The sequence below is a fragment of the Gossypium raimondii genome, chromosome 13 (genome assembly GCF_025698545.1).
Source record: "Gossypium raimondii isolate GPD5lz chromosome 13, ASM2569854v1, whole genome shotgun sequence".
Lineage (NCBI taxonomy): Eukaryota > Viridiplantae > Streptophyta > Magnoliopsida > Malvales > Malvaceae > Gossypium > Gossypium raimondii.
In genome coordinates this window covers 1,812,920-1,837,980 of record NC_068577.1, presented here as the reverse complement: position 1 = coordinate 1,837,980, position 25,061 = coordinate 1,812,920, and the positions used below count along the sequence as shown (strand labels likewise).

The 25,061-nt window shown below is 33.9% G+C and overlaps 4 protein-coding genes across 11 annotated transcripts; 1 reads left to right on the top strand and 3 right to left on the bottom strand.

The window, feature by feature from the left end:
• Positions 1–1,700: 1,700 nt before the first annotated feature.
• LOC105783739 (uncharacterized) lies at positions 1,701–11,049 on the bottom strand. Of its 3 annotated transcripts, none has more exons than XM_012609358.2 (19): positions 10,740–11,049; positions 9,512–9,581; positions 8,674–9,291; positions 8,421–8,600; positions 8,193–8,306; positions 8,055–8,113; positions 7,732–7,798; positions 7,543–7,594; positions 7,337–7,429; positions 7,115–7,198; positions 6,577–7,001; positions 6,320–6,381; positions 5,987–6,056; positions 5,629–5,709; positions 5,428–5,529; positions 5,127–5,257; positions 4,495–4,612; positions 3,721–3,865; positions 1,701–2,108 (listed from the first exon to the last, which is right to left on the bottom strand). In XM_012609358.2, exons 1-19 carry the CDS (start codon positions 10,817–10,819, stop codon positions 2,044–2,046), a joined length of 2,616 nt encoding a protein of 871 aa, XP_012464812.1. In that variant the 5' UTR covers positions 10,820–11,049; the 3' UTR covers positions 1,701–2,043. The 3 variants fall into 3 exon arrangements, with proteins under 3 accessions (XP_012464812.1, XP_012464813.1, XP_052481995.1); XM_012609359.2 differs by lacking the exon at positions 10,740–11,049 and adding an exon at positions 10,171–10,729; XM_052626035.1 differs by lacking the exon at positions 1,701–2,108 and having other exon boundaries at positions 3,474–3,865.
• Positions 11,050–13,455: 2,406 nt separating this feature from the next.
• LOC105783255 (CDP-diacylglycerol--glycerol-3-phosphate 3-phosphatidyltransferase 1, chloroplastic) lies at positions 13,456–15,928 on the top strand. The gene is made up of 7 exons (XM_012608599.2): positions 13,456–13,744; positions 14,361–14,458; positions 14,582–14,632; positions 14,724–14,837; positions 14,923–14,979; positions 15,090–15,175; positions 15,279–15,928. The coding sequence occupies exons 1-7, from the start codon at positions 13,603–13,605 to the stop codon at positions 15,391–15,393; spliced, it is 663 nt and encodes a 220-aa protein (XP_012464053.1). The 5' UTR covers positions 13,456–13,602; the 3' UTR covers positions 15,394–15,928.
• Positions 15,929–16,313: 385 nt separating this feature from the next.
• LOC105783254 (glutathione S-transferase L3) lies at positions 16,314–19,977 on the bottom strand. The gene is made up of 10 exons (XM_012608596.2): positions 19,620–19,977; positions 19,405–19,479; positions 19,177–19,237; positions 18,403–18,489; positions 17,844–17,942; positions 17,666–17,765; positions 17,503–17,579; positions 17,236–17,343; positions 16,848–16,928; positions 16,314–16,747 (listed from the first exon to the last, which is right to left on the bottom strand). The coding sequence occupies exons 1-10, from the start codon at positions 19,883–19,885 to the stop codon at positions 16,736–16,738; spliced, it is 966 nt and encodes a 321-aa protein (XP_012464050.1). The 5' UTR covers positions 19,886–19,977; the 3' UTR covers positions 16,314–16,735.
• A 1,892-nt stretch (positions 19,978–21,869) lies between these two features.
• LOC105783323 (serine/arginine-rich splicing factor RS2Z32) lies at positions 21,870–25,005 on the bottom strand. Of its 6 annotated transcripts, none has more exons than XM_012608707.2 (7): positions 24,921–25,005; positions 24,123–24,239; positions 23,605–23,644; positions 23,363–23,458; positions 22,780–22,976; positions 22,586–22,672; positions 21,870–22,392 (listed from the first exon to the last, which is right to left on the bottom strand). In XM_012608707.2, exons 2-7 carry the CDS (start codon positions 24,227–24,229, stop codon positions 21,999–22,001), a joined length of 921 nt encoding a protein of 306 aa, XP_012464161.1. In that variant the 5' UTR covers positions 24,230–24,239; positions 24,921–25,005; the 3' UTR covers positions 21,870–21,998. The 6 variants fall into 6 exon arrangements, with proteins under 6 accessions (XP_012464161.1, XP_012464162.1, XP_012464163.1 ...); XM_012608708.2 differs by having other exon boundaries at positions 21,870–22,389; XM_012608709.2 differs by having other exon boundaries at positions 22,586–22,666.
• Between the last annotated feature and the right edge of the window lie 56 nt (positions 25,006–25,061).

Here is a 25,061-nt window from a genome sequence, read left to right as displayed (position 1 = left end):
ATAAGTGGTTAAATTGTAAAGTGTACAAAAATTAATGTGTAGAATAAGATATTATGAATAAGTGTTTAATTGACGTGTTATATGGTAGCGAGTTTAAATTTAAAGTGATATTGAAGTGGATTTATAGTGATTATGAAATTTTATAATGATACGGACTAAATTGTAAAATTTTGTAATGAAATGTTTAAACAAGTAATATATGGAAGTGAAATGTATCCTAAAGTGAGGATAAAGTGATTATTTACTTATATGTTAGCAAGAACTAAATTGGAAATATTGTAAAGTTAAGTGTAGTGAAATTAATGTAAAGACGATTAATTTGCAAAGAGCGTAAAAAATTAGAAGTATGAAATAAAAACACTCAAATTGAAAATTGAATGAAGTGTTTATGATAGTGACTTTAATTTTAAGTGAAATCAAAGTGATAATTAACTGAATATTTATTTTCATGAAAATAAAGACTAAATTGTAAAAAAATGTAAAGTTTTATATGCTATTAATTACTAAGTGACAATGATGAAAATTGCTAATATAAAGTAGACAAGATTTGAACCTGTTGGATATAGATGACATGCTATTAGGAAAGTTTTAGTGTGCATAGTGACAGTGACACTTCGGTGCAAATCAGTGATAGTGGCTTTTCAAAGCATTTCATTGATTCTGCACTTTGGTGCATTTCAATGTTCTTTCTACATATCTTGCTTGAGTATATTGTGGGCTAAATGAAAAGTGTAAAGTGAAATCAATAGTGAGTCGGTAAGTGAAATAGGGTAAGATTGTAAGTGGAAGTAAGCATTTAATGATCATTTAATTAATTCATTATGTTATATTTAAAGTATTGACACCTTAAATTTGATTAAAGTAACTGTAAGTTTAATTATTGATATACTTACTAAGCTTTAACGAACTTAACGCATGTTTTAAACGCATAGATGGAATATCGGATTAGAGCTCTAGATTCAAGTTGTTGGAAGTAGCAATCGCAACAAATCTCATCACATCATCAAACGTTGGAAGAAAATTGGCATGAAATAAAATTTATGGTATAGAATATGGGATGTACATAGGTAAAACAAAGAATGTGTAAAAATTTTTAGTGGAAACAAATGGTTGAATTTGATTGAATTTTGGTATATGAACTGTAACACCCTTAACTCGTTTCCGTCATCGAATTAGGGTTACAAAGCATTACTGTACAATCGAAACATTTAACTTAATTTCATTCAATATCATAAACATAACATAAACTATTCATACATACACACATCATCCCTATATTGAGCCCTCGAGGCCCAAGAAATACCTTAGAAACAATTCGGGACTAAATTAAAATCATTTGGAAAGTCTAGGAGAAAGTTACAAAAATTTAGATACAGGGGTTACACGGCTGAGACATGAACATTGTTTTAGAAGTTGTGAATTGAAATTCATGGGAGTCATGGAGACAGAACACACGTCGCAACGTCAAGTTCATCATGTTGTGATGAGCTAAGTCAGTGAGTGATTCGCAACGTGGAATCCCCGAAGTCGCGATGTCAACTCGAAAGATTAAATTTTTATATTTTAGTCCTTAATCAATTATAGGACATCAAGAGAATTTTCATAAGCTTGTATAAAGTTTGTTTATAAATTATGCTATAAATGTGTAATGAGCATAGAAACTTGAATAAAAAAATTAAATCAATATACAATTAGTTGCAATTGCTCCGACAATTAATGTGATATTTCGGTGTCTTGATCAGGTGATCGGGTCAAGTATGGAAGTGTTACAAATATTTAAAAAAATCTGTACAAATAATTGAATCAAGATACAAATAATTGAATCAAGAACTACAATTTAAATGAAAATTTGACATATATATAACTTGCGTCTATCAAAAAGAAAGAAAGTAGGATCCTAAAACTGGATCAGTTGAAGGATTGTGGCATAGGTTGGTTCCTCCACTCCTAGAATGAAAAGAGAACGATGCAGCTAAGGGGAACAAAAACCTTGCTTGTAAGGCAAGAAATGTATCCCTTGGGCTTGGCTGAGGTTTTTATATATTACTTCCATGCTTCCCTCCATGATGTGGACTTTTGAAAGTTGAGAGACATGATACGAGAAAAAACTAAAACATAAAACATAAAATATATATTAAAATGTATATTTAGAATTTAATCTCCGATTTTTATTTGTAAGAATTTAGTTCTATTTTTAAACTTAAAAATTTAGGTCTAATTATTAACACCGTTAAAATTCTTACATTAAATTTATTGGTGTGATGTTTTAAAATATTAAAAATAGTACTCATTCGATAATCATAACATACAAAATGGCATTATAATGAACTTAAATTTAACAAAAAAATTAACAATGTTAACAAATCTTTAAATTTACGTCAACATTTTAATTAGAATAAAATATTTAGACTAACTAATGACATTATAAACATTGAGTACTATATATATATATATATATATATATATATATATAAAATTCAAGTATAAAGATCAAACCTCAAATTTTAATATAGTATAGGGACCAAAATTAAAATTTAACTATTTTATATAATTAAAAAGTAGAGGGCTAAAATTGAAAATTAACTATTATTGTTAAGAATCCCAAAAAAAAAGGCAAGCCAAGTGTCAAGGAAAGAAGGCCTCTCAAATTTTAATATAGTATAAAACCAAAATTGAAATTTAACTATTTTTATACAATAAAAAAGTAGAGGGACTAAAATAAAAATTAACCATTATTGTTAAAAAAAGAAGAGCAAGTCAAGTATCAAAGAAGGAAGACCTATAGATATTACAATTTAAATGCGATTATAACATGAAAAGAATAATATAAAATGTAATCCTAGTAGCTAAATAATTGTAGGGTCAAATTTGATGATACCTCTATTATAGGAATTGTTTCAAATTAATCATTCTTTTATTAAATGGATCAATTTAATTTATGTATTAATAAAAATAAAATTTTAATAAATTTACTATTTAAAAATGACAACAAAATATTATTTTTCACTTACAATTCAACTCCAAACAAAAGTTTTATTTGTAAAACCATAAAAGCTTACCTAAGTAGTAAAATGACATTTTTTAGTATAAGGAGTAACTTGATTCTATTTAATAGTATAGGGACTGATTTTTATCTAATCCTTAAAATAGCAAGTACTTTTAACTATTTGGATATGAATATACAGATATGATCCTTTTAAAGGTTTACCTATTCCAAATAGGTAAAAGTACTTAAAAAGCTTTTCTATTATAAGGATTAGTTCAAAATCAGTCCCTATACTATTAAATAGAATCAAGTTAGTCCTATTCATTATCAAAAGTTAAGTCCAACAGCATAGTTAAAGATCAATCATAATTGCTTGTCAATATTTTATTCAATTTTTTCTCCAGTCCCAGTAACATTTAGCAATTTTAGAATTTATAGGTTAACTTATCTACTTGAATCTGAAACATGATGTATCAAATCAGCTGTCTGAGAGAAATCCAAATATGTTCAAATGAAAAATATACACTAAGATTTCAAATATCTACAAGTATTATGAACTATAATTAACATTATCTTTCTTCTAATATAGAGGCAAGCAAGCAACTACTCTCTAGAAATGGCAGTGTTAAAGAAAAATACATACCAAGGCCAATGAATGTAAGAATTGAAGGCAGCAAATGAAGGATATGTATGCAATTATTAACATGAAAAACCGGCAATTGTACACTCCTTACCATGAGCTTCGTTGCCATTTGCTTCCTTGTCATCTGTATTCTCGGCGTTGTTTTCCTTAGTGTTTGTTTCCTGCTGTGTTGCAGTATTCTGATCTTCACTAGAGGACTTCCCATCATTTGGTCGATAAGCATTACTGATCTTTCCCTGTTTTGTTCCATAAGTCATATCAATCTTGGTTTAATACATAAATGATGAAAAAGGTTTATAATTAGATACACCTGGCAAATAAGTGGATAAAATTGGTTTTGAAAGCGATCAACATAGGTCAAGTCAATTTGAGTTCTACATTTTTCGGATCATTTTAGGTTCAGAATATTTTTTGTCCGAATCATTTCGAGTTCAATTATTTTAAGTTTAGTTTATTTGGAATTCGGTCATTTGAATTTGCAAGTTGTGCTTTTTGTGTTGAAGTCAGTCAAATTTGTTGTTCAAATTTGATGGTCAAGTTTTAAGTGTTCAATCACTTTTAGTACGGATAATTTTGGGTTTGGATCACTTTTGGTTCGAGTTGGGCAAATTTGGATTGTTGATGTTTTATAATTAAATCGGATTGAGCTGGCTCGCGTTAATAGGTTGAGTTTCTGACTTCGGGTCAAAATTGAGAAGTTTACTTCTTTGACACCAGTGTCTGTTGCAATCTTGAAGCAGAACGAGGATTCTCAATACACAGAAAAACTTAGAAAAAATTGAGTATACTCGTGTCAAACACATCTATGTCCAACACACATCTGATCACCCACAACTAGTAAGAAGATAAACGTGTGAAAACTAACCTTGATTCTGTCGCGCCAGCCAAGTACAAATGGTCGAGCAAGTAAATTAAGCTTGCTGGCGGGATTCTCTTGTTGTACCTCTTGATTGTTGCGTGGTGGTGAATTTGGCTGGGGTGATCTGCAAGCCAATGTTTAAATAGCAGAAACCGATCCAAAAGCAACGATAAGCATAGAATGAAAACAGAGAGGCTCACAACATTTTCTTTTACATGTAAATAATGTGCTGAAAATTAAAGCATTTTTTCCTTCAGTTCTTCACTAAGTTGTTGGTGAGAAGAGGGTAGATAATGATAAGGGAAATATAAATAATAGGCATCGTAAAGAGCAAAGCTTTCAAAAGGCGTTGCAAAAGATTGGAAAGAGAAAACAACAACTAATTGAGTCTTCCCCAAACCACACACTCAACAGGCCAACAATTAATTGACCGGTTTTGCACCAGTCCCCGAGTTTTATTTTACCGAATTTTGGCTGATTCTTTAATTTTGCAGTTCAATTTATATGGTTGAACTGTCAAACTACCAGGTTCTCTGTAGAACTAGTTGAACCAGCTGGTCTGGTTTGGTTTTATCATCCATTATAAAACGTTTTTCACCCAAGCATAAAAGGTTTGAAAGTGGAAGTCAACTACACACCGTGGAGAAAGAGATGGCTGAGCTTTATTTTGTCCAGAATGGTAATGTAAGGTAGCTTCCACCATTGATTCTGCCATTACCGCTCTTTTCTCCATTTCAGCAAGCGCAGCAATGGCCTTTTCATACTTTTCCTGCATTAACATAAATGTTGAAGCTAATAGCAGTGATGGGACCGGGAAAATTACATATAATATCTGCTTACTTTTCACAAGAAAAAAAAGGTTTTTAAGTGCCTCAGTAAGGTATGTTTGAGGGGAAAATTTATAAACAAATAAACAAGAGATTTGAACACGATGAGTACCTGAAGCACTTCAACAGAATATCTCTGTGCAGCTGCATTTTGTTCGGCAAATCTACAAGCATCTTCTGTTTCCTTTTGATCTTGCTCAAATTGCATTAGGATCTATGAAATATTTAACAAACATCATTATCATAAAGACATTCATATCGATAGAAGAAAATAATCTTCAGACTGATTGAAGATGAGGAAAACAAATCAAACCTGAAGCATTGCAGTTTCTTGTTCAGTCTTCTCAAACAGTGCCTTATGAAGCTCACCAACTTCTTGCTCTAATTGCTCTACCTAAAGAAGAGAAACAGATGTTCAGTATGCAATATATTCCTGCTAAGAAAACTAGCAACTTTCAATTCATGATTCATGAAAACCAGAAACACGGGTTTTTTAGCAAGTTCTGGTAATGCATATTGACATTAAATTTCATGAAGAAGCCTAAGGTGCCAGGTAAAAGCAAGCAAAATGAGTTGCATGATAGGAATGACATAGTTTTATAACTATCTTTAAAAACAAGTCAGCAATTGACAGTAAATTTTGGCAAATTGAATAACATATTCCAGTTTACCCTAGCACATAATTGGCGTCGATTGTCCTGCTTAACCATTTCCATCAATGCTGTCTCCAGTTCATCAGATCTAATACAAGTGAGGAATTCAATGTCACATTTGTCAAGGGTTATTTCAGCTGAAGAAAAACAATTCTAAAATAAATAACAGATAAGTTCCTCCTTAAAATGCAAAGATTAAATAGTCACTTATATCCAATTTATAAAACATTATGACATAGCAGAGGTAAAGAGCAACCTGTAACCAAGAAAATAAATTACATTTCCTCTACGGTCTATAGAGAACTGACAATCGAAGAACCAAAAGTAATAGACATAATATAAATTATTAACCTGAGAACAGCTGATCTTTTCTCTTCCAGCAACCTGCTCAACTCAACCTTTAACCCTACAACCTGCATGTGAATGTTTATAATAAATTAAAGAGTGAAACATCACAAAAGAGGCCAACAAAATTCTCTTGCATGAACTTAAGGCAAGCAAATATACATTTTGAGTAAGATGTAGCCTATTATCTATTCTACTTGCCAAACATTAGTTTGGTCTGTAATGAAATATTGTATTCATCAAAAGGAAAACTTATACACTACCTGCTGTTGAAGATCTGGAACAGAATCCGACTTAGCATCTCTTGTCAGACAAAGAAGATTTTCATCCGCATTCATTGATTCGGACTTGGAACGTGAAAGATCTCCATTAGTTTTTGAATCAACCAATTCTCCTGTCTTATTTGTTTTCCTAAGCGCTGACTTAGAATCTTGCTTAAAACCATATAGCTTAGATGCCCGGCCCTGTGATTCCCTCCAAATTTGAAGCCCCCTTAATCTTTCATCAACTGCAGCTTTTACAACTGACCGGTGCTTCTCCCTTAACTCAAGTAATACTTGTTCATTTACATTTTCGTAACCCATACAAGCTGACAATACGAGTTGACTGCTGTCAAATGTTGAGCTAGCTAATGATTGTAGTAAAGTAACTGCATCTCCCGCATCCTTAGTTGTAAGTAATTCAGGGCCTGTAAGAAAATTAACATTTTAATAAAGCAGTTCATTTAGTCACAATTTTCAGGCTTCAATTACCGTAAAGATATCATAGAAGTTCAAAATACTTGCGTCTGTTACTCCATACCGTAAAACTCTATAAGAGCAAGTGCTGTCCTAAACAGCATAACACGATTTCCTTCAAATAGGAACACATCCCAGACTCGAAGCACTGTAGTGAGGATAAATCCATCAGGAATCTTGCAACTAAGCACGGGTTATTCCGATTATTAAATGAGTACAAACACCAGTAAAATAGAAACAAAGACACTCGCTAAATATTGCTAAAAGACATGGTATGAAACCTGACCACTTTCCCATGGAAGAATGTTCATAAAAATGGAAAGGAACCATGGTCCAGTAACCCATGCCACTTGTACTCCCAGGTGATCTAGATGACTGACTGCAATAAACATGAAATTGTCAATCATAAACTGCCTGCCCAAAAAAAATGATGGAAAGAGAACATCTGAGAAATTTCGAACACAAGAAAGGACGAATATTGAAAAAACAAACCAAGTTTTGGAAATCTCTCACGCACCAACTCTTCAAAAACAAGTTGGTCAACCTAACAACAGGCCACAATGTTACCAAGAGAGATCGAAAGAATAATCATTCCATCAGCCACTTTAACAATCTCATTTAGGAGAAACAGATGGTAGAAATCAATCAACAAAGAATAAAAGGAGTAATGCAAGTTATTACCTGAGACTCAATCATTTCCTCTGAGAAATAGCCATCAAAATACTCATCAATAATACCCTTCAAAGTCCTGAAGCAAATACGATAGTTTAGAAGAATATAAAACCAATCATGTGCTTAATTTTAAAATTGGAAAGCTATGCTTGCAATTAAAAATAGAGAACCCCCACCAAATAAACAAGACAATAGAACATGCAAATCATGGGATTACAAAAATTATCATGTTCAAGCAACAAAATATGCTCTGCTCCATAACCTTAAAAAATTTCACAGAACAATGGATACTGGATTTGCAAGGAATTTTTCAACTAAGTCTCTAAACATACCAGAACGCATTTTCTTCAGGCATCAAGAGGAGTAAAAAGGCAGCAAAGAAATTCATGGCCTGCATAAGAAAACACTTAACCCAGAAAGCCATAACCCTGCAACCATGACCATAGCTAATATATTTCTGAACCTAATACCTGACAGTATCCAACAGAGGGGTTATGTCGAGCATAGGCTGTAAGTAAACGTCGCAAAGCATTTCTACCATCATCATCCAGAGCAGGGTGACCAGGGAACGTTCGTGGCAAATCCTGTTTCCAGAACCAGTAGTTAGGGATATCAAACTAATAACACCAGTAAAGAAGGCAGCACCCATTGCAGGGGTATAAAAACTACTACATATTTCAAACTGCAAATGGAACAACCTTCTCAATCTGCCCCTTCCATTTCTCAGGCCCACATGCAGACCTGGTGGCTGAACCCTTACCATCTGACTGGTAGCTCTTTTGATTGGTGTTATCGCCAGAGTTAGTTTCATTGGCAAGCAGATTCTGGTAATAATTTTCTACTCGGCGTCTCCTTACACCAACAAAGGCTTGCCAAATCTGTAATGACCAAATTCACAAGAGAGACAAAGAAAGAGTGTGGCAAACAGAGAGAGACATATCAAATACATACCTCTCCCCTAAGAGCCATTGGCACTCCACCACGGACAAGAACTTTCAACTCTTCTTTCCAGGGAAATGAAGATTCTGTAGGAGCTGCATTTGCAGCAGCACCTCTTATAGTGCCGGTTCTGTCAAGTGTAGGGGCATCCTGAACTGGGTCAGATCTCTCAGCATAAAAAGATTCATCCTCAGAATCATCTTCTGATGATCCCTTAGTGAATCTAGCATCTTCTGCAGGAGATAATGGCTTTGCTCGACTGGTTTCTTGCTCTTCTTCAGATAAACGGCCTTTCTTTACGCAAGTACTCATCATATCTTCAATGGCCCGAAGGGATGGTCTAATTTCAGTCCATATTGCAGTTTGACGACCTCTTTTCTCTGGTGCTGGCAGCACCTTCTCTTGTTCTGCATCATCCTTAGCAGACAGACTATCAGAACCCAACTTCTTTTTGCATAAATCATCGCCTTCAACTCCCTTTCGTGCTTCATTATTCCCATCCTCTGCAACTTCAATGTGCGAGACCTCCTTTCTTCCCTCCGAGGGCATCTCATTGGTAAGCAATTGAGCATAATCTGCTTGGCGTTCCAAGAAATCATTCCACCTACCTGATCTTTCCTCCTCTTCTTCCTAAAGTCACGAGTATATACGAGATTAAATCAAAGTTCTGATTTCTGACTATAGAGTTTGTAATCATTTAGTATCCACACAATGAGGAAGAGAGAGGTTTGAAAATTCAATGTTCACCAAGATGTAAGAGTTGGCATTTAATTATCCTTTCCTTTCCTCAGAAGCCAAAAGAAGGCGATGAGCTTAAAACAGAAAGGAGTAACAGAGTCATGAAAAATACCCTGTAGATATTAGCATATTCTCGGTATCTTTGTACATGCTGAGGCCTCACAGCAAATCCATACGCATCCCTATAAAATGAAAAAGAAGAAGAAGATAGATTTAATAACCCCAAAATTCAACAAACCTTCAAGTTAACAGCAGATTATTCCAAGAAAAGTAGCTCGAAGAAAGATTGCAAATTTCCACAACTTTCTAACCTAAACTTATCAAATTCAATACAGTACAGCAAAATAAAATCTAGCGCAAGAAATTAGCTAAAGCATCAAACTAAAAAGCAAAATAGAATGTAAATTAATCAAAAGCACAACTCCAAGTTACCTGTAATCAACTTCCACACATTGCCTAGTTACAGTACAAAACAACGTATCCTAGTCAAATATTAAAATAGTCTACTTCTTATTATCACTATTTTCCGCTCAATTTGGACAAATATCATACCGGGTTCCATGAAACTTTTTCTTTCTCAATGAAAGATCACAAACTTCAAACAACGTTCTCATAAAAATAAATAAACAAACAAAATTAAATCGCTAGCAACCAGATAGCACAATCCTCGATTACTAACCAAACCGTGATGAAATTCAATAAGATCTTGATCACAAAAAAAACCATCAAAATAAAAATGAAAATTTCAATGAAAATGAAGCTTGAATATACCTGAAATCGGCATCCGAAGATTGCCGAGTTACGGTAGAAAACAACATATGCTCATATTTTCCACTCAATTTGGACAAATATCACACCAGGTTCCATGAAACTTTTTTTTCTCAATGAAAGATCACAAACTTCAAACAACGTTCTCATAAAAACAAACAAACAAACAAAATTAAATCGCTAGCAACCAGATAGCACAATCCTCGATTACTAAACCAAACCGTGATGAAATTCAATAAGATCTTGATCACAAAAAAAAAATCATCAAAATAAAAATGAAATTTTAAATGAAAATGGAGCTCCAATATACCTGAAATCGGCATCCGAAGACTGCCGAGTTACGTTAGAAAACAACATATGCTCATATTTTCCACTCAAATTTGTTTTCAAAAGAATTAAATCACATCTCACATTATCAAAATCCAAATCAATAAACGCGGATAAAAATTCGGAGTAGAAAAAAAAGAACAGTCTAAATATTTTTCACTAAAAAAACGGGAAAAGGATCTGATCATAACTGTCATGGATCAGAGAGAGAGGAATAGAAGGGACACGTGGCGAGCAAAGCGTACCTCTTGTGTTCGAAGGTTAAATGGGGGTTCACGGTTTTGGTGGTGGTGGTTGCGGTGGTAGTGGTGGTGGAAGATGTCATTCTGGTTACAGTATTTGATGAGGTGGATGGATTTGATTGGTCTGTGACTGTGAGATTTTGGAGGGTGATGGTTACGGATGGAGAGGGTCGTTCGGAGAATTTGGTGGTTTGGTTGGTTGAATTACAGTAATGGAAAAGAAAGGAAAGAAGGGAAGAGAAAATGAAGGGAGAGAAAGGGTGGACAGGGAGTTTCGGTTTTGGTTGTTTGGAAGGAAAAGGGGAGGGAAAATGGATGGAAGGGCGGGCAGGCCCATGCAAAGAAAAGGCGAGATTAGCGCCATCTTTTTGGGTAAAACTACAATAAAGCCCCTGTTAGATTGTATTTTACTCACTCTATTTAAAAAATAGGTAAATTACTCTTTATACTTTAGATTAAAGAGTAAATTAATTTTTTTCTTAAATATTTCATCCATATTTACTGTTAAAAACTGACATAACTGACTAAATAATTAGATAATTACACGTGACGTGCCACATTTACCTCATGTTGATATACATAGATTAATTTTTAACAATAAAACGGAGTAATTTGTTAAAAACCGTTTGCTCCTTGATCCAATGTACAAGGAATAATTTGTTTATTTTTGGGTAATGAAGACAAAATGTAATTTGGTTCCAAATACAAGAGTTTACATGATATTTTATCTACGTTATTGTGATTTCTTTATAAGGACAATCAATTTCATAAGACATTTATTACGTCTTGGTAAATGATAAACATATATTTCAAATTTAAATTGTATCAAAATTCATGTATAATTTTGATATTTATCCCTAACAAGAAAATGTCTTTGATTGAAACGGTAAAGTTAACGGGCCAAATATCACAATAATTTGGGTTCAAATACTATTACGTACAAGTATTTTTCTATATTTTATATGAAAAGATAAAATTACCCTTAGAATAATATATATTTCTTATTAAGAGTGAAGGATTTTGGTAAATTCAATGAGTGACCTAGTTGAAGGTGATATCAACTAGTAAAACACTTAAATATGGTAATAGATACATTATTCAATAAATTGAAAAATATAAAATTACATGTAAAACGTGTAATATTAAAAACTAATAAATTTAAAATATTTTCTTAAATAAATTACGGTAAATTATAACAATAGTTGCACAACTATTAACATGCTTCTATTTTAGTCACCTAACGCCAAAATTTTTATTTAGATAATAATGTCATCAACATTTAATAATTTGGTCATACATCGTTAAATCATTAAGAGAATGCAGATGTAGCCTTTTTACATAATAACAAATTTAACCCTCGAATATTTACTGATTCTATCATATTTATTTTAATTCTAAAAGAATAGCACATTTAGCCCTAACTTTATACATTCATTCAATTTAAGTTCTACAAAAAAAATTAAAAATAGATGAAAATTTAAAATACTTTCAAAAAATAGAAAATTGTCTTCTTCTTTTCTTTTCTTTTTTGATAAAAATATATATAACTTTTTAATTTTTCCTTTAAAATCACCGAACATGAATATTCTCTTCTCCATCCTGACCATGGTGTATGATTTCGCCATCACTGAGAATTTTATAGTGATCCCTAACCAACAAGTGCTTTTCAAGCTACAATTGATGGTCATCAACATATCCCCATGTGACCTTAGAGGTTGAAATTAGGGATGACAAAAACCCCGACTCCGATAAGTTTCAACCCGATCCGATCTATTAAAGTTAGATTTTTTTTAAAAAAAAACTGGGTTCAAGATGGGTCAGGGTCAGATTTGAGGTTAATCTGTCCCACCCTATTTTGAGATATTCACAAAAATACTCTTAATATATATATTAAAATTTTTCTTTCAATAAATAAATATATAATTTCAAAATAAAATAAAATAATAAAATAAAATTCGAGACGAGACAAAACAAAATCAAGCCTTCTACTAAATTTCGAGTTCAAATTTAGGATGAAATTTTTCTTTAAAGTCGATGCGTCCATTCAGTTATCGTGGAACATTCATAGGTGCTACAGCCTTAGTAAATTAATCAAGATATAAATTATTAAATTTTAAAATTAAGATTAAATTGATAAATTTTTATATATAGAGATAAATTTATTACTATAAAAATAAAAAATCACGAAAATAATTTATTAATGATTTAACGATGAGATGATCAAAATATCATATATTAATAAAGTTAGTATTTAAATAAAAAAATTTAAAGTTGAGTAACAAAAGGTATAATGATTTATTTAAGATTTTAACTTTATAAAATATCATTTTATCTTTCATTTAATTTTCTCATTTTAACTTTTAAACTTATACAATTTGTCAAATTACTCTTGAAAAATTAATATTTGTTAATGTTGTTGACGTAAGATATCGTAAATTATTACGTGAATGCCACGTTAATAATTAATTATTTTTTAATTTAACAAATTATTTTTCTCGTTTTAACATAATTTAACAAATAATATAAATTGAAAGGTTAAAAGGTAAAATGATATTTTTTTAACGAAGCCTAAACAAAAAAAAAAAAAGACAGATTTACAGCCGACAACCTGAAAGTTGGTAAAATTAAAGTGCGAACCGTAACCGTAACCGTAACCGTGACCGTGACCGCCACAGCCACCATCCTAACACGGCGCATTATATCTTCCCTTTTAACCCTATCTCCAATTTTGTATCCCAATAACAACACAAAAATATCTTTCCTTTTTATTAGATCTGCTTTGCGTTGTTTCTCTTCCTCTTCATAAGCGATCAATAAAGGATTCTTTAACGGGTCGGGATCCGGGTCTTCCGGCATTCTCGCGGATATGGATTCGGAGCCATTGCTGCAACAGCAACTGGACCACCACCCAAGTTTAGCTTATTCTAATCATTCTTCTTCCAAAATTTTAACTTTGCCCACTGTTTTAACTCTCGGCCGCGTCGCCGCCGTGCCGTTGCTGATTTTCAGTTCAGTTTCTTCTTTTTTCTTTTTCCTGACTTACGTACATTGCAATATTTTAGTTGAATTTTTGTCAACTGCGATTTTAGATTTTGGTTTACCTGTTGAATATTTATTTGGATTTTCTAATTATGATGACGATGTTTTGACAATGGCGTTTCGATTTCGAGGCAGTGCAATCTGGATTTGTTGTTTCCTCCATGGTTTGGATCTTTAATTTTGATCTGTTTAATGTTTGGATAAAAAAATCAAGTGTCCATTTCCGAGGTTTTTGGGTTGCTTTCGTTTGGGTTTTTTATACGTTTTAAGTGATGACATGCTTAACGATCATGCGACTGTTTATGTTAGCTTGGTTTGTTTGCTATTTTCATGTTTTGGGCCATGAATTATGATCAACTCTGATGATTTTTGGCAATTGTAGCTTTTAATTGCATTTGGAATATATTTGTGAATTATGACAACCAATGATGATAGGTTGCAATGTGATATGGTTTAGATGGTGTAAAGAAACCTATGGATTATTGTTAGCTGTATGGATGGTGTGCTTTTGGATTCTTAGTGCAATTGTTAATTGTATTGCCAATGTTGCGGGAGTAATGAAATGATTTTCTTCTTCTTTTTTAGCCTTTTCTGTCGATAGTTGGTGGGGAAGGACTGCTACTACTAGCATATTTATGGCGGCTGCTATAACCGATTGGCTTGATGGGTACATTGCTCGAAGAGTATGCTTTCTACCACACCCCCTTGTTGAAATACTATGGAAGCCTTTCTTTTTCCTCTTGTTTTATAAGAGGCTAGGTACTCTATATAGTTCATCATAGTAAAATCGTTTTTGTGTCTTTCAGATGAGGTTATGTTCTGCCTTTGGTGCTCTTTTGGATCCAGTCGCAGACAAGGTGTGTTCTCTTTTCCCTTTTTATTTTCCGAACGTTTAAGTTATTCATTGGATTGAGTTTAATTGTTGAAATCACTGCCTGTTGAATGTAGCTTATGGTTGCTGCTACATTGGTCTTATTATGTTCTAGACCTTTGAACATTGCTGTGTTTGGGCAAGTGCCATGGCTACTGAATGTACCATCAATAGCCATCATTGGAAGGGAGGTAATATATACCATAGCTGGTTTTGTTCTATACTTGTATGAATTATTTATAAATATCTTACAAATAGTTGACATTTTGTTTGTAGATAACTATGTCCGCTGTTAGGGAATGGGCTGCTTCTCAAAATGGTAAGCTTTTAGCGGTATGTTTCTCTCCCTTGGATGTCAAACAACTACCTATTTTACTATATTAAAGTAGGAAATGCTTGAGTTTTGCTTCTAGCTTATTTTTTAAGTTTGATACATAAATCAGGCTGTTGCCGTAAATAAGCTGGGGAAGTGGAAAACTGCCACGCAAATGGCTGCACTAACCATCCTTCTGGCTACACGAGATAGCAGGTTTATTAAATTTCTTACTTGACCAACATGAAATGATAAATGCCAAACAAGCTTGGTTGCAGTATCTGACTGTCATGTTTTTTCTTCCTCCCTCTTTATGCAGTCTCGGAGAAACTGGGATCTTAGTTGCTTCGGGTGTTATTTTTCTTTATCTTTCAGCTGGTCTCTCAGTAATGTCATTGGTCGTGTATATGGAGAAGATACGGAAAGTATTATAGGAGTCGTTAACTTCACCTGCTGGATTGCAATGGCTGCGTTCTTTTGTCGTGGACTGTTTGTGGCAATTTCTCATGCTACTTCATGCCCTTTCTAATGAATATTTTCACACATTGAAGCTGCCGCCTTTATTCACTGGATTAACTAGAAAGCCCTTGCTTCTTGAAGTTCACGTGTTGGAATGTCCTTTATGATTAAGCTATATATTCATGGCCTGTTCTTATGTTTTAAATTTCATAATTGTTTTAGGGTCGTTTTAAATGATATGAGGTTTTAGATGTTGGGACGAGCCATCTTTTATTTTTGTGGAGGATGCTGAGTACTTAAATTGAGTCCCAATAGAAACACATTTTACACCATAGTTTGCGGCTGCAACTTGAGATTGATAAATTCTTACTGAGTTATTCTACTGTAAATGCCAATTACTAGTCAAGTAGCTGCTCACAGCATATACACAAGTGATGGATAATATTTGAAGCAGATTATATCATGTATAATGTAATTTCTTTCTCTGTTATATGTTTGTCTTTTTATGAACCAAGTTTTATGATGAATAGATTATGAAATTGATGTTAGAGAATTAGCGCACATTCCTTGAATATTCTTCAATCAGCATAGAGGCAGGCTTATGCTTTCACAGGGTATTCAGCAGATTCCAGATTTAGTTCCTCATGGAGTTTCCTGAGAAGAAAGCTTCTTCTTCTGAAACATTTGGATGTAGGTCTCTCTCTCAATAGTAAGTTGCTGTCGACCTACCCATGAGTAATGTTTCTTTAGGCATTGACCTCTTATGTTTTCAGGATTTGAGGTAATTGATTCCGGTATATATCTAACACAAATGTAATATCCTGGTACTCATATTTGAATGTGTCAAACAACTAAACGAGTGTTCGGGTATTTTAGAAAAAATGAAGAGTTTGAGTAACAGAAAACTATGATTGGTGGTATAACTAGATTCTAAAAAGTTCTATACATAACTGATAGACAAGCGGATTTTTTTTCTGGTTAATACTTGTTTCATTGTTTTAATAACAAAAGGTCCTCTATTCTGTTGAACAAAGCAGCAATGGATACTTCTCCATTGATTACCCAATCTCAGGCAAAAGCTTTAGAAATAAAGCAACCTTTTCAATCCAAGGTGAGTGCTCATTTGCATAAGAGTACATCAATTTTGCATAACTGAAGTAATATGCTTATTTTTCCATTTTCTGATCGGAGAAAAGGGGAGCTATTTTTCTCAACAATGATAAAAGCATGAACCAGACAATACTAGTGCCTGCCATTGGAAATAACAGACTAGATTCCTCGATTTTGTACTAGGAAAAACAGGGAATCCTCATTTGTTCAAAGATGAGCCTGCAAAAGAAACAAGTCGGGAAAAAAAGTGGGTTGGGGAGGATAGAGGGTAATATTTCATACAACTTTTAATACTGCTTAAGCCTTAAATTTTGATTACCATGAAGCGTTTCTTGTAGCTCTCAACAAGTTCCTTTGGATCACACCTGGTTTGTGTGTAACCCTCGTTTTTGTTCATCTCCTGTCAAGGATAGATTTCCCATTGATATACAAAAGGCCAAAAAGCCCAAACTGCTACAATTTGTACAGAATCATGAAGCCATTTTGACATTGAACATGTTTTCTAGATAATCAATTACCCTTTGACAGAGAATCGACTAAAAAAAATAGAACTTTTGAACCATGGTTTAGTCCATGATATCAAAGTTCAAAATATCATGTTTCCCACCCTTAACTGGAATGCCAAAAAAAAAGTTTCAGGTATATCTTCTTGCAATTTATAGAAATTGCAATGCCATAACAAGAATAAAGCAAATGTCTAGCGGTACCTCAATCCAAGTTGCCAATTTAGTTCTGCCAAGAGTAATATCATACTTCTTCACATCCAACAAAAAAGGATGAAATCTTTCAATGAACGGTGCATAAGCTATATCCACCTGAAGATGACACAGATATATTTATATATACACATACATACATGCATACATATTACATTGGAAAGGAAGCCAATGTTTAACTATCTACTTTCTGAAACTTGATGAAAACTAGGAGCATATCAATTACTGAAGAGCAATGATACAGTGTTTGTCACATACCAGACTAAACTGCCCAAGGAAGAAAGGTCCATCCTCAAACTTGGTAAGAGCTGTTTCGATGTTGTCAAATGCAATGCCTGGTGCAGTTTACAGACTAAGATTACGGTGACACAAGTTCATTTGCAGAATCCAAAATCAAGTGAAACCAAGTGTTGAAACTCACCTGCTTCAGTGCCCTCTCCTTTGAATGAAGAAGTCACTGTTTTATAGAATGAGTCAATGTAGGATAATAACTCATCTGCAAACTGCTTCTTTGCAGGGTCCTGTTATTTAGTGTATGAGCATGAAATAAGAACCATGGAGCTGAAAAACAAACTAATCAAGAGCTTTTGAGATTGTACATCAGGGAAAAGTGAAGGCCCTTCGAAGTGGCTGTCTATATACTTGATCAAGTCTAGACTCTCTCCTTTCACTTCATTATTGTGTTCCAATGCTGGCACCTGCATTGATTTCACATTAGTGCAGAAAAGAGGACTACAATACTCTGTTATTTTACATTTTCCAGACCTTTTAGCATATATGTTGCTCTAACTCTTCTAAGTACTTGGGTACGAGAATATAACCCTTCAAGGACTTTCCGAATACATGAAAAGACTTGGAAAAAAATTGAACATGTCCATATCTGACACATACTTGTATCCAACACTCACACGTCACACCCAAGTCCGAGAAACATTGTTTAGCATCTAATGTTTGACTTTCTTTATACCATCATCCTTGTCTGGTAGATGCTCTTGGTAGCCATTACCATCACTAGAGAAACTTAAATTAGTAATTGGCAGTTTCATTTCTACAATATTTAGGAAAAAGTTAATTGGCAAGTGGTCTAGGAACAAAAATGCAACCATCTTATGTTATTGTATATGGTGTCCAGGCTGTATCATAGACATGTGGTCTGACCTTGTTAGGTGGGTAGACGTTCTCCTTGTACCAAGTAGGCCTGTTCTTTAGATCGATTGGAACTAGTTTTATCTTGTCCTGCAATCCCTGGTTTCAGAAATAGCAAAGAAGAATGATACTGTTCAGTCCTACAGGTAAAATAACAAAATGAACCCAAAATTGGCTTTGGTTAACCCAGACACAAAGTGAGCTAAGTTTTTCACGTATTTGGAAGTTCATATCCTATACCCTTAGACATGTATATATGTATCAAACTAATCAGTCCAACTGTAGCCAAAGGTTTCACCGGTTTAACGACCACCTGTTCAGGTTTTTCAGCATTAACAATAACATAACACATTTCTCCTCCCTCTCTACTTATCAAGGTAACCAAACAAACGGTAAAAGTAGGAGTGTAATCTAGTCGCACTGAGCTTTAATATTGTCAAGCTCGAGCTAGATTTGAGATATAATTTAGCTATTCAAATTAGAGCTTGATTAAGCTAGTTTATCAATTTTCATACTCTAGCTCGAACTCCAGCTTGACTTGATAATTTAAGCTTAGGATTAATAATATATATTAAGAGTAATAACGTAATTTAATAATATAAAAATATATAAAAATGAAAAGTTTGAGAAGGCTCGTGAGTCATTAGAGCCAAGAAAACTAAGCTCGAATTCGACTTGATCAATATTTTGAGTTGCTTGAGCTCGACTTGATAATTACCAAATCAAATTTAAGTTTTTTTATTCAAACTCAAGTAGCTTGAACTTAGATAAGGAAAAGAAAAGTACCTTACAGTTTCGAGTAATCCAAACACGCTGAGCGTAGGGGCATGTGTAAGATATATACAACCTTAAACATTGTATCGATGGAAAACCAACCAAAGTTAAGAACCAGATTCTTAATTACAAATCTAGAAAACTCACATGGAATTAACAATCATGTGGATATTGAAAACTTCGAAACTGATTAAAAAAGGAAAAAGCAAACCCAGACGACAGATTACTAAAATAGTTCACCTTGTTGTTCCATCAAAGATTGGAGGTGGGTCTGAAGTAGAATCAAGAGCTGGTGGAAGATCCTCTTGCACATATCTGTACGTAGATATATATTGGTTTGAAATAAAATAATACAAAACCAAGAATCAAGACGACAAAAAACCCAGAAATCAAAAGCTTTTCCTGCTGACTAACATCATCAAGTAAAGAAGAAGAAGAAAGAATGGATTACACACCCAGATGACATTGCTGAAGAAATGGTGGTAGGTTTGTTTGAAGCAGGCCATGGAGGGCGAAATGGGAAGTGGGTTTTAGTTTTGCAGTGAAAAGAGAAAGTTGGTTGGACAGAAGTTGTGGCATGGTGGAAACAAGATAAGGCTTTGGTTCTGGGTAGTGTTGTTGTTGTTATTTGATTGGAGGAGAAGGGTATTGTACGATTTGGTGAATACTGAAAGGTAGGGGAAGGGCCAAAGCCTATACCACTAATATAGCAAACTGCCATGTCTGGCTGGTTTTGGGCAAGTGTTAGGATATGGGTTACTTGTTCTCTGCCAACATAATATAGCTGTTTTTGGTCTATCCCGACACCACTTCTCAGTTAAACCGATTTGATGACTGGTTGAACCAGTTTATTATATTAAAAAAATTCAAGAAAAAGCCAAAATAAGTAAAAATAATAGAAAATTTTAAGTTCTGACACTAAATGAATCAAACTCAAATATTGATAATAAAGTGTCCAATTATGATGTTAGTGATGTTTTGGTGGTTCAACATGGATCGGATCTTCATCTTTTGGTTGTGTTGGGGCTAGTGGAAGCAATAACAATGGGAATATTAATGAAGATTATTAAATTTAAAATGTGTTCTATTGTATTTGTTTCTTATGAGTTTGCAACTATGGATGATTGAGTTTGTGTTATGCGTTTAAATTCTGGAGTTTAGATTGAATTTACGTTATGTGGTTTTATATCTTCGGCCTTCGGATTATGAATTTGAATGTTTTTATTCTTTGAATCATTGGTTGGAATGCTTTTCTTTTTTCTTTTAGAAAATAACAGCTCAAAACAATTATATTAAAATGTCAATTCCTTGTGTGGACATTTCTGTCTTCACGTAGAATCCCTTCAACTAAGTTTAGTGTATCCATTAACAATAATGGTCTTGGCGTATCATTATTCGCATATTTAGCCATTTGATCTGCGGTCGTATTCTGAGATATTTGAATATGTCAAATTCTTGTTTTCCAATTCCATTAGAGGAGAAAAGATTGTATGAAACTATGATTTCACATCATCTCGATCCCTTTTCAACAGGAGAACGAAAAATCAAATTTTCAACTTTTTCCTCCTGATTTCCAACTTTTTCCTCCTGAAAATTTCAAATCCAACTCAAAAGGTTAAAAATCAAGAAAAAAAAAATCTAATTTATCTTCCTCTTATTGGAAATGGATATTTACATTTTTATACAATCCTTTCTCTCGATGGAGTAACTCTACCAACCCACTAGAAGCAGTTCCACCGGCTAGCAAAATTTCTACTAGAAGGCCATTGTGACACTCAAAGTTCTGCTAGAAGGGCGTTTGAATTATTGGTTGGAAGGCTGAAAAACTTTTGTGGGGTTCGTTGGACGATTAGTAACTTAAGTTTGCTTTTGTGCATGAAATGAAATTTACTTATCCAAATATATGTATGGCGTTAACTTTATCTTAATTCTCACATTATCAATTTTGGATTTGGAGGGTGCGAAGGACCAAAACCATATGCTTATACATCTACAAGAACCTGAAACTAGAAACAGAAGAAATATGATAATGTGAGGAGGATTAAAATAAAGTTTTAAAGATATTGAGGACTACCATGCTTGCTAAGTTTTGACAACTACCACAAAGCCTCCATCGTTACAGACCCAACGTAAAACCCGATCTCCATTTCGGGACTCACACAAATAGTCTCTCTTTTTTTTTTTCTTGTTTTATTATTATTGGATTTTATTTTACATGTGTATATATTATATGACAAATGATATCATCCATATTACACAAAAATACTAATTAAGTAAAAGCAGACAAATACTAATATACCATAACCTTTATACCCTTCAAAAATTTTGAATTGTTGATAGTGTTAAAATTATTTTATTAAATTTAAATTTTAGTATATCATCCTTTTTAATTACATTGCTCCCAAATAGCAACAAAAGAAATGAGACTCAATTCTAACAGAAACTAAACGACAGTACATCTGCGCAGAATAGAAGAACGATTTGCAACACCAAGCTGAAGCGTCAATGCTTTTTTTTTCTATTGTTTAATTATTATAAACAATGTCAGAATTAGTAGGATTTCCTATTTTAAGACGTATAAAGTATTTACCAAACAAAATCGAGATCATTTCTGTCTAAGTTCATTGATGTCTACTTCCTCTTTGTTCAAATTTCAGTATTTTTAACCTTCTGCATACTTTTGAAATTATAACCAAATGCAAAAATAAAAAAGATGAATCCATATAGTCTTTAACACCACCTTAAATATCCATCAATATATAAAACAAAAATTCAAAGTTGTTGCGAAAACACACAATGTCCCTAAAACTTGCCAATTTGAACCACCGCCTGCCTTAATTTGATTCACCGCGTCTGGTAGACGCATGATTATCATCATCATCATCATCATCGTAAACAGGGCTCCTGTCATCCCTAGGGGGTGGACTAAGGCTGCGGCTGTGGCCATTTTCCTTCCTAGAGCTCCTATAAGCCCCATCCTCAGCCCCAGCATCAGCATCGGGGCTTCTGCTCCTTCCCCTAGGACTTGCACTATAATCCGAACCATTCGCATGCCTGCGGTCCTTTGGGGAAGGACCACCCCCCTCTTGGGGCCTTCTTTCATCGGGTGCTGGACTATGCTTCCTCCCTTGAGATGGTGATGGAGAACCCTTGTGGCGCTTAGGGCTCCTTGATATTCTATCCTCGCGCTCGTAACTTCGGTCTCTCTTCACAGGTGATCTTGATCTACTGCAGAAAGGCCAATATTCAGCATAAAGAACAATCATTTCCTGACAGATTTAATTTTTCTTGATTCTTGAATTGCATAGGCACACTTTAACGAAAAAATTGGAAGAATATTTACTCCAGGTCAACACTAAAACAAAAAGTCCAATGTAATTTGCATTTCAGAAGCAGTTGCCAATGAAAGCTAAATCCAAACCTGTCGCTGCGTCCCCTGCTGTAACTGCGGCTTCTGCTTCTACCACGGTAGGGGCTAGGTGAGCGAGAGTAACTGCGTGGTCTGCGGCTGCATCAAAAGAGTTGTCTTCAAAGTAAATAAATGGAAGATTTGAATGTTTAACAGATAAAACCGAGCAGAATAAGAAAAAACTGATGGAAGGATAGGGGGATGACCTTAGTTTCTTTGGACTGTTTTGACAATTTCTTTCTATATGGCCTCGTTCTCCACAGCGGTAACACTTATTCTTCCAATCCCCGGCTTTGCAATCACGAGCCCAATGACCATCAATTCCACAGTTGAAGCAGCGTCCTGACCCAGGAGTGGGACCTCTTCCAGGGTAATCTCGAGATCCACCTGAACCACGGGGCACCTAAATTGCAAATCAAATCAGAACCAACATTCAAACAATATCAGCTAGTGAACTCACAGAAGAATCCTAGGACAATAATGATAAAAGAGTTACGGAAAACAAGATAAAATGATGCAGAACAGTTTAGCCTTCAAAGTAGGAAAACCAGTCCAACTTCAACGAAAGTTCATCTAAAATATGATTTTCCCCATCACCACTTTTATCAAAATGTGAAAACCGAGTGGCAAATAATGATATTGACTCAGGTAGTTACGTAAAAGATCAAATTACCAAAGGCTTACATATATCAATTACCACCTTCTATACATTTTTGAGATATTAACAATTAAAAAGAAAAAGAAGCTAGCAAAATCTACGGTATGTGGAAAAGTCATCAGAAAACTTACTCCTTTGGCAAATTCAACAATCATCCGGCTTCCATCCATGTCTCGACCATTCAATGCATATCTTGCATCATCGGCATCTCTAGGATCACTGAATTCCTACAATCAAGGAGGCCAACAATATACAAAACATAAAGAAGGAAAAAAGTTCCAAGCAAAATGATCATATTTACTAAACTAGTGAAGAATATTATAGATAAGAAATGTTCTTTGGGATTAAATAAAAAGAGTAAAGAAATACGTACAACAAATGCATAGTCACGCTTCATATCCACATCACGTACTCTGCGTAAACGGGTGCCAGAAACAGTAAGGCCATCATGACACAATTATTGAAGGGTTGATAGTTCGCCCCTTACAGATGAACCAAAAACACCACTTTTGAGATTGTTGCCATTTCGCTAAAAACACGCAATAACACTATAGAAAGACACGCCAAATCCACCAAGGTCACCCTCTCACCATAGACCTCCAGGTTAGGCAAAAGCCAACAGACCTTCAACAAGATCATTCAAGTTAACCACACAGACACGTGGAGGGTCACAACATTCTCACTCATATAAGAAAGACCAGATGTCAAGCACTAAAACAAGGACTCTATTTTCTCCCACCCTGAACCTATCTGAATGGCCATATTACATAAAAAATGAATATAACACCCAAATGGAACAAATAAAAAAATGCAACCAGTAAACCAATCAGAGCCAATTGCAATAACTACAAATTTCACAAGTTACTCAACAATGACAAAAGACTTGATTACCTCCCATATCTGCTAAACATGTCCTCTAGATCACGTGATCTTGTCCTTGAAGACAAATGACCAACATACAAACGAGTGCCACCGCGTCGGTCATCATACCTAGGCATATTTCTTTACCTGCAATAATTATTTCCATTAGAACCAAAATAATACAATCAAACATATTTACATAATAAAATTACTCTAGTTCTTAGAACAAATAGCAGAAGAACGATTTCTTCTCTTCAATATAAGAACCAACAGTATACAATAAGCTCGAGAAATCTTAAAAGGTTACCGTTGTAGAACATAAAATTCGTAATTACTTTTAAAAAAACATCATTGGAATGCAATACTAACTCAGTAAGATTTTTTCAATTCTTCAAAAATATCATTTGCTTTGAATCCAATTACAAGTAAAAATCAAGAGATAAAAGCAACAACGAACAGTGCCTAAATGAACTCGTTGTTTCTATGCATCATCTCTTATTACAAGTATCATAAGATAACACAATCTTTTTTTATGGAAACCCATACTTAAACATGAAATTTAAACACCTTGAGTATTATTTAATTTTCAGAATTCAATTTGTAACAATGTAAAAAGCCAAAAAAAATACAGATCCTAAACCCTAAACAGTGAATAATATGCATGAAATATAATTAACATAAAAACAAGCGAATTCAGATTTAAAAGCTCAATAATCTTTCAGATCTACAGATAAAAAAAATCAAGAAATTGAACAAATAAGAGCATTAGAATTCAAATTTTTAAAAAAAATAAGAAATTGAAAGTAGAAAAGAAGAAAATAGGCTTACGATGAAACTCGAGAGGAGGGGCGAAGAAGATGAAAAACCCTAGAGTTGTCGAAGAGAGAATACAGAGAAATAGAATTTAAACCCGTCGTTTTCATTATATATATAGGGGCTGAGGATAAGGATCAGTCAAAAAAAATCAGA

Coding starts and splice junctions, on each gene's coding strand:
- LOC105783739 (XM_012609358.2), bottom strand. CDS start 10,819: ATGACATCTTCCACCACCACTACCACCGCAACCACCACCACCAAAACC. Junction 5,530..5,628: donor AAGAAACTGCAATGCTTCAG/GTTTGATTTGTT, acceptor AATATTTCATAG/ATCCTAATGCAATTTGAGCA. Junction 3,866..4,494: donor GCTGGCGCGACAGAATCAAG/GTTAGTTTTCAC, acceptor GGAACAAAACAG/GGAAAGATCAGTAATGCTTA.
- LOC105783255 (XM_012608599.2), top strand. CDS start 13,603: ATGGATTCGGAGCCATTGCTGCAACAGCAACTGGACCACCACCCAAGT. Junction 14,838..14,922: donor TAGCCATCATTGGAAGGGAG/GTAATATATACC, acceptor TTTTGTTTGTAG/ATAACTATGTCCGCTGTTAG. Junction 14,980..15,089: donor AAAATGGTAAGCTTTTAGCG/GTATGTTTCTCT, acceptor TACATAAATCAG/GCTGTTGCCGTAAATAAGCT.
- LOC105783254 (XM_012608596.2), bottom strand. CDS start 19,885: ATGGCAGTTTGCTATATTAGTGGTATAGGCTTTGGCCCTTCCCCTACC. Junction 18,490..19,176: donor GGATTACTCGAAACTGTAAG/GTACTTTTCTTT, acceptor TTCTGAAACCAG/GGATTGCAGGACAAGATAAA. Junction 16,929..17,235: donor AATTGGCAACTTGGATTGAG/GTACCGCTAGAC, acceptor TATCCTTGACAG/GAGATGAACAAAAACGAGGG.
- LOC105783323 (XM_012608707.2), bottom strand. CDS start 24,229: ATGCCTAGGTATGATGACCGACGCGGTGGCACTCGTTTGTATGTTGGT. Junction 23,459..23,604: donor AGCGTGACTATGCATTTGTT/GTACGTATTTCT, acceptor CCTTGATTGTAG/GAATTCAGTGATCCTAGAGA. Junction 22,673..22,779: donor AACAGTCCAAAGAAACTAAG/GTCATCCCCCTA, acceptor CTTTTGATGCAG/CCGCAGACCACGCAGTTACT.